Source organism: Phalacrocorax aristotelis, chromosome 3, assembly GCF_949628215.1.
Source record: "Phalacrocorax aristotelis chromosome 3, bGulAri2.1, whole genome shotgun sequence".
Classification (NCBI taxonomy): domain Eukaryota; kingdom Metazoa; phylum Chordata; class Aves; order Suliformes; family Phalacrocoracidae; genus Phalacrocorax; species Phalacrocorax aristotelis.
This window is the reverse complement of record NC_134278.1, coordinates 106946194-106964487: the sequence shown is the minus strand read 5'-3', so window position 1 is coordinate 106964487 and position 18294 is coordinate 106946194. Positions and strand designations below refer to the sequence as shown.

The following is an 18294-nucleotide window of genomic DNA, read 5'->3' as shown; positions in this document are numbered from 1 at the left end:
GGGGCGGGCGGGAGGCAGGCGCGGTGGGGCCGGGCCGGGCGGAGCCGCAGCCCCGGGGCGGGCGGACGGCAGGCGCGGCGGGGCCGGGCCGGGCGGAGCCGCAGCCCCGGGGCGGGCGGGAGGCAGGCGCGGCGGGGCCGGGCCGGGCGGAGCCACAGCCCCGGGGGCGGGCGGGAGGGAGGCGAGGCGGGGCCGGGCAGAGGGGCCGGGCTCGCCTCGCCGCGGCGGGTGGGCTGCGGCGCCGCCCGGCGGCCGGGAGAGGGCACGCAGGGGCGGGGAGCTCCGCCCCGCTCCCGCCCTCCCTCCCGCCGTCCCGGCGGCCGCAGCTCATAAGGGGGCGGGCGGGCCAGCTGCTGGGCCTTCTGTGGAGCGGTGGGGGCGGCTTGGCGCCAAGTTGCCCCTCACGGGGGCCCCACCTGCCCACTGCGGGGCTGGAGCCTCGGCTCGGCTCGCGTGGGGCCGCGGTCGCGGAGCCCTCCGCAGGTAAGGGGGGGAGTGGGATCCCCCTCTCCGCGCCCCTCAGCTCCGGGTAGGCGAGAGCAGCCGGGGTCCGGCCCTAGTGCTGTCCCGCGGGCCCCACCGAGCCCTCGGATCCGGGGCCTCGCAGCCGTCGTGCCGGGCAGGGCTCGCCTGCCCTCCGGGCAGCTGTCGGCAGAGCTCGACCGCCTCCGAGCCCGCCACGCCACAGGGCCACGGCAGTGCTTGGTGCCCGCTGTGGGGTGTCCCGCTGCTCGGTGCCCGTCCGTCTTCCGTGGGGAAACTTTTCCCGTCCTCTCCTTCCCCGCAGGGAGGCGGCCGGCGGGTTCTGCGGGGCGGCAGTTCCCGGGCCGATGCTGCTGCCGGCGTGGGAGATGCACCTCTACGTGCTCCTTGCCGTGGGCTCTCATCTTTACGCTTTCTACGAAGCACACCAAGTGTCCCGAAGTAAGTCTGCGATGTGGGTATGCTCGCTGCTGCGGTGCCTCCCACCCGTGGCTGTGTTCTAGCACATTTCAGGGAAATTAATGACATCTAATAAAAGTATAGCTACTTAGAGAAGTTCGTTAAAGAAATGCGTATTGCGTCTTGTCAGGCTTTAATCAGCAAGGTGTTCTACATTAATGACCTGAGATGGCTCTCAAAAGTGCTTAAGGGAAGAACAGGAGTGCCAGAAAGGCTCTTGCAGGGCAGTGAGAAAAGTGCTGGGTGGGTAAAGGGCTCTGCACCCACGTGTACAACACGTCTTCTGCAGAGATGGCAAAAGACTGCATAGGAATGGGCTCTGGGAGGTGGCTTTTCTGAGTGGCTTTGCCTTGCTCTGGCTGTACTGGTCACAGTCAGGTCTGTGTGTCCTTTTGTGCTCTGGTGGGAGAAACCAGGCAGTCCTGAAAGAGGAAATGAAGATTGGTGCAGGTCCTGTGTGGTAGAAAGTTGGTTGCTGTCTGCCACTGTCCCTGTTGTAAGGGGGGATCAAAACATAATTCAGTGGTTTTGCCTTTACTGTGGGGCAGAGCCGTGGCCTGATCAGGCAGCTCACCTGGTGAGTGGTGACATGGAGACACGCTCTTCCCTGACTCTGAGTATCCCCATTGGCAGAGGCAACATGGGAATATGTTGCTTTTCAGCAGCAGAGGCCATGTCACCAACTCTCCCTACTCTGGCTGCTGTGTCCTTAGTAAAGATTTGTTGTTCTCTGCAGAGTATGAAGCTGCAATGGACAGAAGGTTTGGGCTGGAACCAGGGACTCTCTTTCAGGGCCTCAAGAAGGTAGGATGTGTGACTGGTACCAGCCTGTTTTATTCTGGGGTAATAATCACAGAACGGTAGGCATTGGAAGGGACCTCTGGAGATCACCTTGTCCACCCCCCTTGCTTGAGCAGGGAGCACAGGAATGCATCCAGGTGGGTTTTGAACGTCTCTGGGGAAGGAGACTCCACAGCCTCCCTGGGCAGCCTGTGCCACTGCTCTGTCACCCTCACAGTAAAGAAGTTTTTTCTCATATTGAGATGGAACTTCCTGTGTTCCAACTTGTGCCCATTGCCCCTTGTCCTGTCATTGGGCACCACTGAAAAGAGTCTGGCCCCATGCTTTTGACACTGCCCTTCAGATATTTATAAGTACTGATAAGATTCCCCCTCAGTCTTCGCTTGTCCAGGCTGAACAAACCCAAGTCGCATGCCCTTTGCTCACCTGAGCTTCTGATTTAGCTTCAGAGGTTTGTGCTAACTCTGCAGATTCGGATATTCATAGTTAATTTTAATCTCATTGTTTCTAATGAGGAAGAGGGATTTGCCAGGTGTGTCTAGATCTAAGAATCATAACCAAAGTTGTTTCTCTTCTTGATTCCTGGCCTAAGTGCTTCTCCTTCATTACATCACTTAATAACCTTCTGTTTTGCTGTTTGGCCTTAAAAGCTGTGATCACCTTGACATTTCCTGCAGCTGTTCCCCCTTTTTCCTGTCACTGTAATGCTTAACATCAGTGAACATGCATTTCCATCTTGTTCTGTAGTAGTCCACCATAGAGGAGAACAGATTTTTGAGGTTGTAAGGGCTTAAAGAAACATGGCTGGTCTTAAAAAAAGCTAATAAGAAAATTAGCACACTTCTACCCCAAACAAAACCAACCATCCCTCTCTCACCCCCTTTGCCTGCTTTTGACCTTATATCCTTTTGAAGAAGTACAACTACTGCATGAAATAATGTAACTAATATTGATGATGATTTACACAAGACCAGGAATGCATGCTTATGGAAGTATTTTGATGTTTAGGCCCACCATCACTGCTGGGAAGGGGCTCTTGACATGTGCTTTCAGGAAAGCCATAAAGCAGTTGCAAAGATGAACTTCTAATGGGACTCTGTATGGGACATGGGGCTACCAGCTGGTCCCTCTTATCTAATTTAGATAAAAACCCTATGTCACAGGAATGTCTAACTGACCTGACTTCATGTGATACCACCTAGGCTTTGTTGAAATGGAGTTTGTCTTCCGTCAAGGTGCCTTTTCACCCAAGATCTCAGTTTTCTAAAGCAGAGCAGAGTTGCTCTGAATCCCTCAGGAGAGGTGAGGGTCATGTGCAGGGAAGGCAGTGCTCTTGCTTTGATGTTGTCTTTATTAAAGGGTTAATAGAAATTTAAAAACAAAAAATCCTGGCTAAACTTTGCATGAGTTAAGGATAGTCCAGAACTGTTTTATGTTTTTCTTTTTAAGAACCCCCTGCCCCTAAAATTAAAAGGACTAGGTCAAGCAGAGGTGTGAATTTCTTGAGTTTGAAGAGATGGTCAGGAACAATAGTAGCAGACTGATTTTTTTGTTTCCTGACATGGAACCAAAGCAAGGCTATGTTGGATGGGGAAGCCCCTGAGAAGTGGGACCCTTTTTCCAGGCTACAACTGTGTAGTTACCAGCCTGTTCCCTCTTCCCCAGTGGGGAGGGGTGTGTGTGTGCCTCCCTGCCTGCCTGCTTTGTGGTTAGAAAACTCCTGTGGTGTTTGTGGGGAAAGGCAGCAATTGCTACATGGCCAAGTTCTGTGCTATCATGGGACCTAGGAGTCACGATGCTGTCTAAAGCTCTTTTTCTGAATTTCACACCATTGGAAGTCAGAAGGGAGCTGTCGGAGGTCACTGCTGAAAGTGGTCAGACTGCATTGCCAAGGCATTCCCTAGATGTCAAGTCCTGTGGTATTGGGTAATGGAGCTAGTGTGTTAGAGATGTTTCCTTGTCCTGTAAGAACATGTTTTTTTGGCCAGATGTACGTACTGACCAGTTCTCTTGATGCCCCAGGACCCTATGGACTTTGAGTGGAGCTACTGGATTGAATGGGGAAGGGAACATATACTGTGGCTTCTGGCTGGCCACCTGCTGGTATCACAAGTGTCCAGGCTCTTGGTGGAGAAGGTATGTATAGATTTTCTTCACAGCAGGGAGTTTCTGTGGGTTTCAGTTTACTCTGGGCATGGGAAACTTGGCATTGAGGCTACTGAGTGTGGGAAATACCATTCTGTGAGTGCTTGTAACTATGTGCAAGTGAGAGTGAATAGGTAGGCTGTATTGGGTCTGTGTTTGGAGACTTCAGCCTCCAACCTGTGAAAGCCTGTGCTGCTTTGTGAACCATTAACCAGTGTTGCTTGACCTGTATGCTAAAGAATGGTGTAGTTATTCCCTTCCAAGACTGAAGTGATGACTGCTTGGGTTTTGGCATGATTGCATGATTATGGGAAATGACTGGCATGTGGTGTCACACCTGCTAGTTTGGGGAAGGAAAGGAGGAAGTTATGTTCTCCCCCAGATTAGGGGGGCTCTGGATTTCGCACACACTGCTACAGAAACCCCTTCCCTTCCATCTTTATGGCTATAGTTGGGTTTTCCTGTGTTTCATGTGTGTGCTTAACCTGTTGACTGTGTTACTTTCTACTATAGACCCTGTGTAAGACAACACAGATGTTGAGTGCTTTTTTGCTGTAGAAATAATCAAACTAAAAAAATGTTCATTTTTCTTTTTCTAACAGTATAAACCATGGTGCTTGATGGTTTACGGAATGTCTGCCTGCTGGTTGTTACTGGGAATCAAGGGCTTTGCTCTCATTTTGTTACATGCAACTATTTCATTTGCTGTGGCTCAGTTTCAGCTGTCACTCCTGACTTGGTTGTGCTCCCTTATCCTGCTCTCCACTTTACGCATACCAGCTGTGGAAGAAGCCAAGGTAATGGAAGAAGGACCAATTAAGCATCAAATTAATTGTGGTGGTGTTTGCCATTATGGCAGCTGTCTTTTTGACAGACACTGTCCCTTCAGTTGATGTAAGAAGAGGTTGGCTTGAAAAACCTTAGGCAGTAGAGCTGCAGTGACTCATGCTAGAGCTTCTCCAGTTGGAAAAGACATCTCAATCATACTGTCCGGTGTGTTGAGTTGAAAGTATGTGCCTTAATGTATAAGTGGTGTTCAGTAGAGCAGGAGTATGATAATACTTTACTAGTGCTCTAGTAAACATGTTTCTTTGGAGCTGTAATGCCAATTTAATGTACTGGGTTTTGGGTTCATATCCAGGAGTTGCTTAGTCAAGCCTGACCACATGTTATTGGTGACTGCAGGCTTCTGCGTGGAAAGGGAGACTGTTTCTCCAACACTTTGATTTGTTCCAAATGAGTTGCTTCCTCACAACTGGTTGGTGCAGGCTCAGTTTTGCTCTTTCTGTAATGGCTTTTGCTGGGCAGTACAGATTTTAACAAAACTGCTGCCCAGCTGTGAGGAAATGTCCTTGCTGCATTTACTTGGTCTAAAGGGAAAAAACGGGTATGTGTTAAAAGGCTTGTTGTGCTGATGTTCAGCAGAGGGGAGATGCATGGATTGGGTCTCTTCATGTGGTGTAGACAGACTTGTGTCTTGCTGAGAGGAGGAAAGGGTCCACTGCAATACAGATGAAATCAACCAAACTGTTTGCTGATGTTTCCAAGTATTTTTTTCAATGATGTGTTTTTGTTGTTGGAAATGGGTGTGCCAGGGAGTGTCAAACTTGATAAAAGCTCAGTAGCATCTTTTTAGCCTCAGGCTTTCTCAGGACTGACAGATTCTCCTCAGATCTGAACTGCAGCCTTGGCTTCAGCCCTATCAGTCCTTCAGCTGTCAGTAGGGTTGCCAGGTGGCTTTGATGTTGTATTATTGGACCAAACCCGAGAGGGATAATGGCATTCCTGTAAGAAAAGCTCTTCTGCTCTCAGTTCTTCACAACAAAATGTTTCTGAAATCAAGCTGTTGTCTCTTTATGCTGGTTGCAGTAGCTCTGGAGGCCCTTTCTCCATCAACAGCCAGTGCTAGCTGTTCATGCATTGAGTAGTGCTGTTCACTCAGATGCTTGTCCCAGCTGCTGTTCACTGCACTTGCTTCCTGCTGCTGGTGACCCTGAAAGTTGGGATCTGGGTGGACTTCGCTGTCACGCCATGTAGAGAAAACGGCATTGCACCATTGTGACCTAGTTCTGTTTTGTCTTTCAGAGAAAGTGGTATGACACTGAAAACGAGTATTATCTGCTACTCTTCACTGTGTCTGTCCGCTGCCTCTTCTGCACTAGCTTCAGCCTGGAGTACTGCTGGCATGGACCTGCCCAGAAGTCATCCCACTCATTTGTGTGGATGTTGGCATATGTGTTTTATTACCCCACATTCCACAACGGGCCCCTTATGAACTTCAATGAATTTAGTAAGCAGGTAATGGTGTTTTTAAGATCATGCAGCTACAGGTTTTCAGTGTATCTGTGCCTCAGGTGAATTGAGTGAAGAGCTATTGAAGTGGATGGTGATCTCTTTTTGTCTGCCAAGTCTAGACACAGAACCTGTACTTTGAGGAATAGATTAAATTTGATAGGTTGATTATTTTTTCCTCATCTTGAGATATTTTAATACCAATCATGAGAAAATGTTAAGTAGACAGTTTCATCCAGTTTTCCTTGAGATGCTTTTAATGGTGTGCTTCATGAGATAGAAACTCAAGCTTACCTGTGAACTATTTGTTTTCTAGTTACCTACTTGACAAAAATCGATACTGATGAGACCTTCAAACAGAAGGTGGTCCTAATGTTAGGCTCTATCTGTTATCTTTTTCTCTATAATCGTTGAGGTATGCTGTCTGCAAAAGGGAGGGCTGTAGGTGGAAACCAGTCTTGGGTATTCATGCTTATATACCGGCTGTGGCATAATACTGAGCTCTCATAAGGCTGGTAACTAACACTGAGAATATATTTAGTCAAAATATATTGTCAAAGTCTTTATATCTAGTACTTGGGTGGAGAGGTGTTGATTAGATTCCAATGTTAGAGAAGGTGGAAAAGCCAAATAGTTTGAAGGCTGGATGATTAATCTTCTGTCAGACACTGATCTTAATTTCCTTCTGAAATAAATATTTTTCCCTAATGAGATACTTTGGGGGGGAAGGAAACACTACAGAAAAGGAGTTTTCATTCATGCATGTGTTGACTTCAGTAAAAGCATCTATAACTGATTCCATAATTTTTCCTCCTTACTGGTGATTTGAAGAATTTCAATTTTTACTTAGTCCTTGGAGATTAAGAATTGTTTGGGTGCCTGCACCTATCTTCCACATAACTTTGAAAATATCAAATAATGTAATTGGAATGTGAAGACTGGACAATTTTGAATATAGCATTGGGAATTTGATGATGTCCTGGATATCAACTTTAAGACAAACCTTCGTCCCCAAGTTCTACTTTACAGGATGTTTTTCTGTGTGACATCAGATTCATCCCTTCAATCAGGGAGCCAGTGACACATGTCGTTATGTTTGGAGAGTATTCATAACTGTAGCATGTAGCTTCTGGACTGGATTTTTGTTTTATGTTCTTCCATCAAGTGGAATAAAGTAACATTTTCAGCAGCAGCTGGCTATTAACTCAAACATATTTCAGAGTCACAGAAAACTGCTGGTTTGTATTGGGAATTCTTGAAGATCCCAGTTTCACCTCCTGTTGGTGTGAAAACAGGTGATGATTTACTTGGAACACTTTTCTTCAGCCTTAAGCAAGCTGAGCAGCTCCTTGAATGTGAAAGACTTACCTATCTTACTGCATGTTTTTTCTAGTGCCCTGCAGGCTGCTTTTCAAGCCTGCTTCTACATGATGGGGAAACAGCCAGATTTCCATGCTTATTGCTTTCTTTATTTTCTTGCACACTTGAGTAAAAAGTGAAATCACCACCTGTGATGTCTGTAGCTAACATCATTGGGATAAAGTGGATGAGTGGACATTTCAAATGATAACGGCTGTTTCAGCTTATGTATAGAAGCCTAGGCGTTGCTTGCTTCTGTTTTTATTTGGAAGTTTTTTGTTGAAGTCACAGCAAATAGACTGGGCTTTATGAAAGTGAAAACAGATTCTGATGGACCCCTGAGTGACAAGTCCTATGCTCATTTGTCTTCAGTAGCTTTGGAAGATGCAAGGCTGAATGTTGTTATCCTGGGCTGGATGTTGTAGGAAAAGTCCGCATAGACTTGCATAGAAACTGAGGTAATTTATTTTTTTACTGTTTATTGCTTTGTAGCTTCTGAAATGTGTTAAATTCCACCTATATTCCTGTACCTGTAGCAGAGGGAGATCTTTTTTCAAGGAATGTTTCAGAAGACATGAAACTCCAAGCTGAGAATAGCTTTGGGGTAGCTGGCAGGAAGAATTGTGTGTGGGGTCTTTCATTGAAACTGAGCTTGCCTGATATGGTTCAGCAAAGACCAACTGTATTCTTGTATAAGGTGGTGTGAGGGGAGAAAGGAAGATTGAGAATGGGATGCCTGTATTTACAGTAGGTTAATTTTTAAATATGTACAGAACTGTTTAGTTAAAGCCATAAAGGAAATGGAACAAACTGAACAATGTTGATGTTTCTTGTTGGTGTTTGAAGTGCATTGTCAGAGCTCTTACCTGAGCAGAGGGTATTGACTTGACAGGTGAGGTTGGAGAAGGGTTTTGAAGTTAGCAGTGCCCAGCAGTTGGTTCAAAGTGCGTAATACAGAGTGTGTTTATTGCTGCTACCGGAAAAGACAACCTGCAGAACCCCTTAACAGAAGCTGAGACTGAGAGACACCAGGGTTCCTGCTGAGCATGCTGGAAAGCAGAAGTCCTGGAGGTGGAGACAGAAACGGCTATGTGGCCTGAAGAGTGTAATACTAATACTGTCAATTGGCATCCATTGCCAGACAAAAATGAGACTGACACTTCATCAGTGGTCTTGTTGAATTTTTGGGTTGAAGCAGGGCATAGCAGTTCTAGCCATGGGTTTGAAGTCCTGTTGTGCAAATTGATGCAATTAAATGGTAGTCTCCAAGCTTTCATCTAGCTGGTATAAACGTACTGTCAAAATGAGTGTGGTGCTTCATTTGTAAGTGAGCAGAGCTAACTGCATGCTAGCTGTACTGTGTGCTTTCAATTATGAGGGGGTTTTGTCTACGCAGATGGGTTGGTTGCTTATCTTGTATGTGCATTTTTGGTGGCCAGTTAGAGACTGGAGAAGGAAGTGTTGCGTGCACACACAGTGATAGATATACAAAACACAGCTAAATTTTTAGGCAATTCTGTTTGTTATTTGATCGTATTCACTCTTACTGCAGAAAGAAGGTAAAATAATAGTATACCAATGTGTTTACTATAGTTAACAGTGTAAGAGTTTAGGGCATCTTGAAGTCTGTCAACGGCAAACCTTGTTATCTGATATTTAACTTGCGCTTAACTGCCATTTGCTCAGTATGCCACATAGGTCTTGCTGACCTTGGCAATGCTACAGGAGAAAAATGAAGAACTGATCAAGTGATCAATCCTATCCAGCTGGTAGAAGTTGGAGGTATTTTAAGAGCAAGCATTCATTGTTTGTGTTTGGTAGGGCTGCTGCTTGGAAAAAGTTCTTCATACTGTAGTTTTTTTAAACTTTATTTCTAGAGATTTATCAGGTTACAGGAATTACAAAAGTCTCTTGCCTGGATTGTGTTCAGGTCAACAGCACTTGGCCTTTTCTGCAACACTTTGCAGCATGTGTTCATGTTTGGCCTCTTGCTGATTACTACTGCTTATTGAGAAACCAGTCTCCCTCAAAAGGGTATGTCAGGATTTACCAAATGGTCTCCTTAGTAATGAACAGCAAATGAAACGAAGTTTTCAGGATAAGTATTTGAGTAAAAGTCAATTATGTGCCATATAACTACTTTGGATTTCTTCTTTAGATGAGGAGACAAGAAGCCTTCAGTTTGAAGACCAATCTCAGCATCTTAATTGTGGGCATAATTCGTATTTTCTTTTGGTGGTGCCTGGCTGAGCTGATGATTCACCTCATGTATATCCATGCTCTCTACAGCAGTGCTCCACCTTTGGAAGCTGCATCATACTGGGCCTTGGGTGAGTACAGAAACAATAGCAGAAATCTTCCTTCCCTCACTTCAAGAACCTCGGTCTATTCTCTTTTACATCCATCTGTAGGTACTTATGAATAGTACGTTATGGCCAGTCACTGTCAGAGGTGGTCTACAGACTCTTAATATAACATGTAGATACTCTAAGCTTACAGTTGAACTTGTTGAAGTGTGTATCTAAACTTTGGTCTAAAGTGTTTTTTTGCCCCTCAATCATAGAAGTAGATGCTTAGAGTTTGTGTAGGGATGTAGGAGGGGAGATGTTAAGAATTAGTGTTTCTTATTCTTTATTGGTATCCATCTTTTTGTTCCTAGTTCATATTCATGTTGAAAGGTAAATTGACAGTACTCATGAAAAGAGCAGAGAGGAATTGCAAACAAGATGGCCTGAAAGTAGCAGTCAGTACCTCTCAACTCTGTGTTCCTGCTTGCCTTCCCCTTCTGTCCCTTCCTGGTTCCCTAGTATTTTATTAAAATAGGCTGAACTTGGTGGGGAAAAAGGAGTGCTGATGAATGTAGCATAAAATGGCAAGAGCTTTGGGTGCTGGTATGTAGGTAGAGATAGGCTAACCCATGAGCCACTGACGTATGTGGTTGATTTTTTTTTCCTACTGTCCTGCTATATGTCCTGCTATATACTGTCCTGTGTATCACCAGGTAGGAGGAATGAAAGTGGAGAAACTCCAGGCCTTAGAATTGGCTTCTGAAAAAAGTCTTGGTGATTGATGAATTGAAGGAGAGGTGCCTCTTACCGTACCACCAAGTAACAGGAATAGATACACACACTGGTATGATCCTGCCAAGTATTCATTGGAGAACACACATGATGAGCAGTGTGTGTTGGAGGACACTTGTGTATTGGACTCTGGTCAGTAGAGGGCAATGTGTGTGTATATACACACTTAATATATATTTCAATATATAATTCTTATGGATAAAAAAGAGCAAGAGCAGATGGAGAGCAGAAAGTGAGAGGTTTGCCTCCATGGTTCATTCTACACCTCCTCACTCTTTTGGAAGTAGGTTCTGAGTTTTGTCTCCTGTTGTAAATGTCAAATCATTGAATTAAATCTGTTAGCTTGTAGTGTTGTCTGTCTGAAAAAAACTGTCCACTGGATAAGGGAGGCAAGGCTATAGAATTGGGGATGAAATATTCCAGCTTTGTTGTTACTGGCAGATTTCCCCCTCCCTTCAAGATTACCAAGGTTGATCTTTCTTTTAAAAGAAGGGGGAAAAAGTTACTTTCCAGAGAATAGCCAAGTAGGCTGTGTATTTAGTTGATGAAATCAAGTGTTATGTCCTAAGAATTAAAATACAGTTTGAACAGATGATTAGGAAAGGCTAAAATGCCTCAAAGCAGCAGGTGATGAAAGGCAGCATTAAGCAAATTTGTACTGTAAAGCTGCCTGATTAAAATATGATCATTTGAATTGAAACAAGTCTGCTGTGGAGACCCTGCTTTTGAGGTGTGTTCAAAGAGTAGCCCTACTCTCATTGAGCTTCATCTTTGTAGTAACGAAAGCAGAGATTTTTGAGACGGAAGTTTGCCACTTCTTAAAATGTGTAATCAAAGTGATTATACAGGTCCCCCTCGACTCAAATCAGTGACAGGCCACGGTTGTGACTTGCTTTCATGAGCCACTGATATATGAGTAAGGGTATGGGTAATATTTTTCCAGATCCTTATGGATCTTACCATACTTCTGCATCAGTGCTTGTACTGAGCCAAACACTCCCCCTCTGTTGTTCCACATTCTGTGTTATTAAAACCAACTACATCAGATAACGGAGTCTTAAGGCCAAGGACTGAGGAGGATCAATCACATGGTATATTAGCTTTTATGCATTGATGGGTGTTTTGTTCATTTTGTTTCCTATTTAACTACAGCAGCATCAAAGCAGCTTGGGCCTGGCTGCCCCCATAGCCTGGTAAACTTTGGGAAAAGGCTGTGAGGCTGTTGCAATCAGCTCTATTTAGGGAGATTATAACTGCTCCTCCATTTTTCATCTGGGACATCTTTGAACGGTGGGCAATAAATGCCAGCAGTGCAGGTAAAGACAACAGTGCTATAAGATTTTGCTCTTGGCATCTTCAGGGCAGTGATGTCGGTCAGTCTACATGTCAGAAGTGTGACGCTATGCTATGTTCTGCATCACTTCCTGTGGTGTTCCTGTGAGGTGACAGCAAAGAAATAAACCCTGAACAAACAAAAAAAACCCCAAAAACCTGAGTTGCAATCCTTGTTTAAAAATGCTAGTGTACAACATTGTCATTTGTGGATCCTGTAAAGCAGAAATGCTTAAGTAACATTACTGAGTGCACGCAGTTATTAAAAAAAAAAGACTACCTGGGAGAATGTATTACCCAGCAAAAGAAGTATATTCTCTTGTGTGGAATGAATTAGGCAGATGACTTTCTAGAAGCAGCAATATACAAAATGGTGCATGTATGGCTTTGATGCCCATATATTTATTGTAACAAAGGTGCAAGTTGCCTTCAATATTACTGGTTGCATGCATTTGCTAGGTAGTACGTTTTGTGAATTGTATGGCTGTTTGAACTAGTGTCCTTTTGCAACTAAAACAAAGATCCTTGTAGGTCAAATGTTCAGGTTCTTCTTTTCTCCATGCCCTTTACAGGCCAGTACTTGCATTACTGTAACAGCACTCTACCCCTATAGGTTATGTTACCTCATTCCTTCCAATTCATTTGCAAATGCCTAGTTCTGTGTGTTCACCTACACTTCTGAACATGAGGATGTCAAAGTCAGGGTAAGGTTTCTCCCCTTCTGGAGGAGGCCACCCTCTGACCCAGATAACCTGGCTGAGCTATGTGTTTCTTGTTACATGTTACGTTCTTGTAACATGTTAACCATAGTGTCTTAAAGGCTCAGAGGGCACTCGTAGCCTTGCTTCACCTTTTGCTTGTTGAATATCCTCCAGTCTCTTTATTGGCTGTGTAATCTGGGTAGATGGAGCCTGTCTCTTGAATAAACAATCATGTGGCATGTGCTTTCCTGCTGCATTGTTGTGGTACTATGGATGGGAGAATTGCTGTAATTGAAGTATCTGTGCAATCTCTTTAATTGCTGTTATATGCAGTTATATTTATAACTGGCAAGTTTCAAGGTCATTAATTGGGTGATAAGAGTGTTGGGAATTGTGAGCAGAAGACTAAAGGCAGTGTATGCTTAGTTCCTGTAAAGGTAGAACCTTCAATCCCCTTCAGGTCACCAGTTTTCCTGGATTACTCCTCACCTACATTTCACAACTTTTGCCTGGCAGCTGCCAGTAAAAGCAGCTTAGGTGCTTACCCTATGGATCAATAAGCTATGGAAGTACATAGTCAGCAACCAGCTCTGAGAGAGGGCAGTTTGCATCAACCCTTTGAGTAGGAATGTGTCTTGTTGCAATATGGCCCCTGGATTTTGGGGGATTCAAATGAAAAATGGTTGGAGTCTTAGCTGGAGGGTCTGCTGAAGAACAGCCTATTTCTTAAAACTATTCTTCATATTATTTAGAAGAACTTCTCTACTAAAAGAGGAAACACATTCATTAAGCTCTTCAGCTAGACAGTACAAAATCTATTTAATTCCATTTTTCCATGTTGAATACTTTTAGCTGAATTTCTCTCCATGACCTGAGAAAAAGCTGGTTACATCCATATCTTCCAAGACTAAATACAATAGGAACATCTTATGGATATGTTTTCAGGGTGTCCCCACCCCTGCTTAATACTACAACCCCCATGTGCCACATAGGTGTCAGAATTTCTTCTACCACATACTCTCCTCGTGTTTAAATTGTTTCCTTTGGCATTCTGCACATACTACTTTAAACTTGCATGCTTATATCGCAGCAAGCTGTGGCTGTGGTGCTGGAGACCAAATGCTATGTGCATTAACAAAAAGCTGCATCATATGGGTCTGGAAAAAAGTAATTTCATGCAGAGTACACAGTTGTATTTTTTCCTCAGTGGCCTGCGTTCGGTAGCAAGAAGAACCTCGAAGAGGAAGTTTCAGTCTCTGGTATGGAGGAAGAGGAGGTGGTAAGAGCTGTTTTGGGTAGAAGTGTTCTTAGATATCCAAATATTAACTCTTTTGTGTAACTTTAGGTATAAATGATTTCCATCATCACCCATAGCTCCAGCACCCACAGAAACTTCATTCTTCTCTGTACAGGGCAGGGGGAATCTTGCTCTCTGTCTGCATAGTGGGGAAGGCATTTGACCGTACTCTCCAGATAGCACAAGATAAAGAACACAAAATCCATGTGAAATCTTGCACTTGTTTCTTCAGTGACTCTTGTACTGGCCTGCATATTCCTTCAATGTGATGGGCTGCAGTAGCACCCCACCCTCTCAGCAGATGATGTTACTGTTCTCCAAGAAGCAGCAGGTATGATGAGCACCTGGCAGTGCAGTATTAAGGGTTGCTCATGGGCTGGGTTTTGCTGTTCTCCTATGAATGGCTCATTTCTCAGAACTGCTTCTCCTGACACCACTGTCTTTACAGCAAACCTTGACTTCGAGTCCTTCTCAGCAATGTAGATCTTCTGTGGTAGGAATTATATGAAAAACCATGTGATAGCAAGCAATACGGTTTTCCATTGGCCACATACTGGGCCCCACATCAGGAATAGAATGAAGAATAGGACGGGACTGTATCTGTAGTATTTGGTTTTTAGACTGTGTATGTTTGCCATATATGTATGGCCCTTCAGTTTCTTGGAGGGATGTTAATGCCTGAACACAGAATTAAATTAAAGATGTCAGCTGAGCAGCACGGTATTGCTATTGATCCCAGCAAGTCATTGTTCAGAGAATGAGAGCATCTTCTAGAATTCACAAATCATTGTGTCTATATTCACAAATATTTCTGTCTATGAATAGATAGCTATTGGCATATTGAACAATATCAGGGCATTTGTGCTTATTTAACTCTGAGCACTAAATGCAATGTCTATAGCAATTCCATGGTTTTGTGTCAGTGCTGCCTTTCATTCTGGTAGCATCAGTAGGATTGTCTGAAAGAATTGGGTGCTTTCAGAATTAATGACACAGCTGGGAGACCTGTATTCCATGGTAATGGAAACACTAATTAATTCTTCTCAGTTTTTAAAGTTAATTGGGATTAATTTGCTGCCTTGACATTTTACACTGTAAAATGAAATTTGCAGGCACAGATGATAAAAGCTGCTATGGATTCCAGTAATCCAGTATCCTGGTGTACTGCAGCATACCAGAAGAATAGCCACACTAGGCCAGATCAGAGGCTTATTTGCTCTAGTGAGTAATGTTTGGACATAGTGTGTAATGAAGCCTGGGAAAAAGAAATAAATAAAAGGCAGGTAGATTGTTGATCCTTTCCAATGTATGTTCTTCAGGCTTCTGTAGCAGAATGACAAATTCATTGCTTTACATAGTAACAGCTCAACAGCACTAGTTGAAAGATCTTAAATTGAAATAAGTGATTTAGTTTTTTCTTCACTATGACAACAAAGAATACCAATGGTAGAACTCACTCTGGTGGGGTACATTCTGTTATATAGAAATGGCAATGGATGTTAGGTGTTGCTAATCCAGTTAAGTCTGCTCTGAAAATGCAGAGGTTAAGAAAACAGTGCCTATATTTTCCTTAGGAGGCTTCCTGTTTAGTCTGGTGGTTCAGCACCATTTTCTTGTCTCTGCTCATCTGAACAGAGCTTCATGTCAGTCTCATAGGGTATAAGGAATGATGAAAGCCAGATTTCTGCATGAAAATGTATTGTCTAATGCAATTGTTGCACTGGATTAATCCAGGATACTAATAGATATTGTAATTGTGGAAATATTTTTAACTAGGAATCTGTATATGTGCTTTGAGAGGTATGTTTGATGTTGAGATGTACATCTGAGTTGTATGCATGTGTGATACAATGTTGTGAGTGTTCTGTGGCTTTAATGCACTGGTCTTAACCATTGCCATTTGCTTGTTCTAGTGAAGCATGCACAATTTAGTGTCAATTAGCTGTGATTGTTTTAATTATTAACTAGTCTGTAGTACTCCAAAAGGGTATTTGTTTTCATATGAGCAGCATGCAAGTCAATCTAGAATATGATCTGTTCAAAGGTGGAGCCACCTGGTTTAATCTGTAATTGGTGATTTCATGTTTTGATTTATTTAAAAAGTTACATAGTTTCCTCTTTGAAAGTGAGACCTACAGAGTAGTCCGTGTAAGTTGGATGTAGGTTGCAGGTTTTGATGTGTTGCAGTTCTTTCTAATAAACCCCATAGATAGGAAATAGATTTGAATTCATTTTAAGAAGCATGTAGTGTTCTGCTATTGAAATTAGGGTGTCTGCGCACCTGTCTGAATGGTAATGAAATACTTACAGTAATCAGAATTTTTCCCATCCTGCAAAAAGATAAGAGGAATCTGATAAAATATGTGGAAAAAAAAACCACCTCTATCCCAGTTAAAACCAGCACAGTGTGATAACTGTTTGTTTAGAGAGTTCTTTCCTGCAAGTATTTACTAATTAACATAATGCCTGCTGTAGATGGTTTGGGAGTATTCAAGGCATGTGTATCCTTGAAAAAACTTCTGGTTTTCTTTAACCTGGCAGATGTGTCTGTGCCTTGACCAAGAATCCCTTGACAGCTCTATTTAGTCTTGTTTATGTAACTTCACTTTGGAGTCTTTATGCCCATTCAATTTAATCTAAAAAGAAGCATTTAGCCTCTAGGGCAAACATTGTGGTATGTACTTTCCTGCCACTGCTCCCTATGTTTTAGGATTTTTCTTGCTGCTTGTGTGCTACTAGAAGGCTTAGATATGAAGCTGGGCCGCATGAGTCCTGTAGTACTTTTTTTAAATCATTCCTTCTGATTTTGTGAGCCAGCACCTCTTTCAAAGCACTGCCAAGCAGCAGTGAAAAACACTGCTCAGCAGTGTAAGCCGAATTATTAATTGAATTTTCTGTTCAAGTAAGAAATTAGGGTGCTTCATGTTTCTTACACAGTGCTCTTTTTCAGTGGCTAGAGATGGGAATAACAGAATTGAATTGTCACTTTTGCATTAATTCAGGTCAGTGTGGCAGGTATGAGTGGATGGACAGGACAGCACAGCCTCATCTATGTGGGATTGCTGGCAATGGCCAGAGCTCTGCTTACCTGGTAGCTTGTGCCAAGTTGACTTGGTGCTGTGGTAGTTATGTTCATATGAAAGCTTCCCCAGTGTGAAGTGTAGCCTCCTGCTGTGGTCTGTACCAAACTGAGAAGGTCATAGTGTATTCAGTCTTGGGGCTTTTGTTAGGAAGCAGTGTCCTGCTGTGAAGAAAATGCTGTAGCCCGGAGTGTAAAGCTTGTCAATAATCATGCTCTTAGTAATTGATTACAGAGCTGGAAACTCCTGATGCACTTAATGATTGTTGGCATTATTGCTGAGATACATCTGTAGCTTATCTGCTCCAGTGCAGAGCCATATTCTTTCATGGAGATTTTAATTTGAGGGAATCCCTGCATAGTTTTTTATTTCTTTCTGTGGAGGAAGCATGTACAAAATAAGAGAAAAGGTAAATGGACCCCTAAAGCCTGATATTTTCAACTTGATAATATGGCCCCAAATTCTTAGCTGTTTTAAATGTCTGTTTCCTATTAGACTTGTGCTATGTGTCAGTAACCCTTCTGAAATATGAGTGCGTATTTATCTCTGATATGTGTTTTCTAGTTGCACCTGCCCTGGTACTTGACAGAAAAAAGCACCTACAATCATTAATGCTATATGGTCACTGTAGCTGCAAAAAAGGGTAAATTTGTGCTGTGTGCTCATAATTGCCTGCTAAGTTATAATTTTTAATCATGAGTTTTGGTGATGGTTTATGGACAGAGAAATGGTCCATAAGTGGTTTCTGATACCTGGATCCAAATCTTTTGTCACTTATGAAAATGTTATGTTTAATAAATTCTGTCAAAAAATATAAGGCAGAGTTCTGAGAATATGAAAACAGCAACAACAAATTCTGTGAATATTCTAAATTCTAATTATGCTTGAATCAAAGCTCTAAAACTTACGAAATGCAGTTTTGTAGAAAATTTAAGGCAGGCAAGTATTTGAAGGTCTATAAATGCATTTTTAAAGCATAGGATAACTTACAATGTTTTAAGGATTGTGCGATGATAAATTGAAAATTTCTGTAAAAGTCAGTTAATTTAATCTGGGACTTCAAACAGCTTGACTGTTGAAGTGCATGGGTTTAAGACTGTATGGGTATTTGATATTTTTTATCCTTTAACACATTTAAGTTTTAAAGAAAAGCCCAAACATTGACTCTGAATCCTTTGAATTTCTTCTGGGGAAAATATAGCAAATTTGCAGTACTTTTTCCATGAGGTATGTGTTTAATATACATTTGAAATAGCTTGTTTCCA

The 18294-nt window shown here is 43.1% G+C and overlaps 1 protein-coding gene across 1 annotated transcript in view; it reads left to right on the top strand.

The window, feature by feature from the left end:
- The first annotated feature begins 303 nt into the window (after positions 1-303).
- The window catches only part of HHAT (hedgehog acyltransferase), a 161487-nt gene continuing 143496 nt past the window's right edge, over positions 304-18294 (top strand). The window contains exons 1-7 of the mRNA XM_075088980.1: positions 304-483; positions 788-924; positions 1679-1746; positions 3766-3879; positions 4491-4685; positions 5974-6186; positions 9698-9869. Of these exons, the coding sequence (XP_074945081.1) occupies positions 831-924; positions 1679-1746; positions 3766-3879; positions 4491-4685; positions 5974-6186; positions 9698-9869 (856 nt within the window). The 5' untranslated portion in view covers positions 304-483; positions 788-830. The remainder of the gene's footprint in view (positions 484-787; positions 925-1678; positions 1747-3765; positions 3880-4490; positions 4686-5973; positions 6187-9697; positions 9870-18294) is intronic.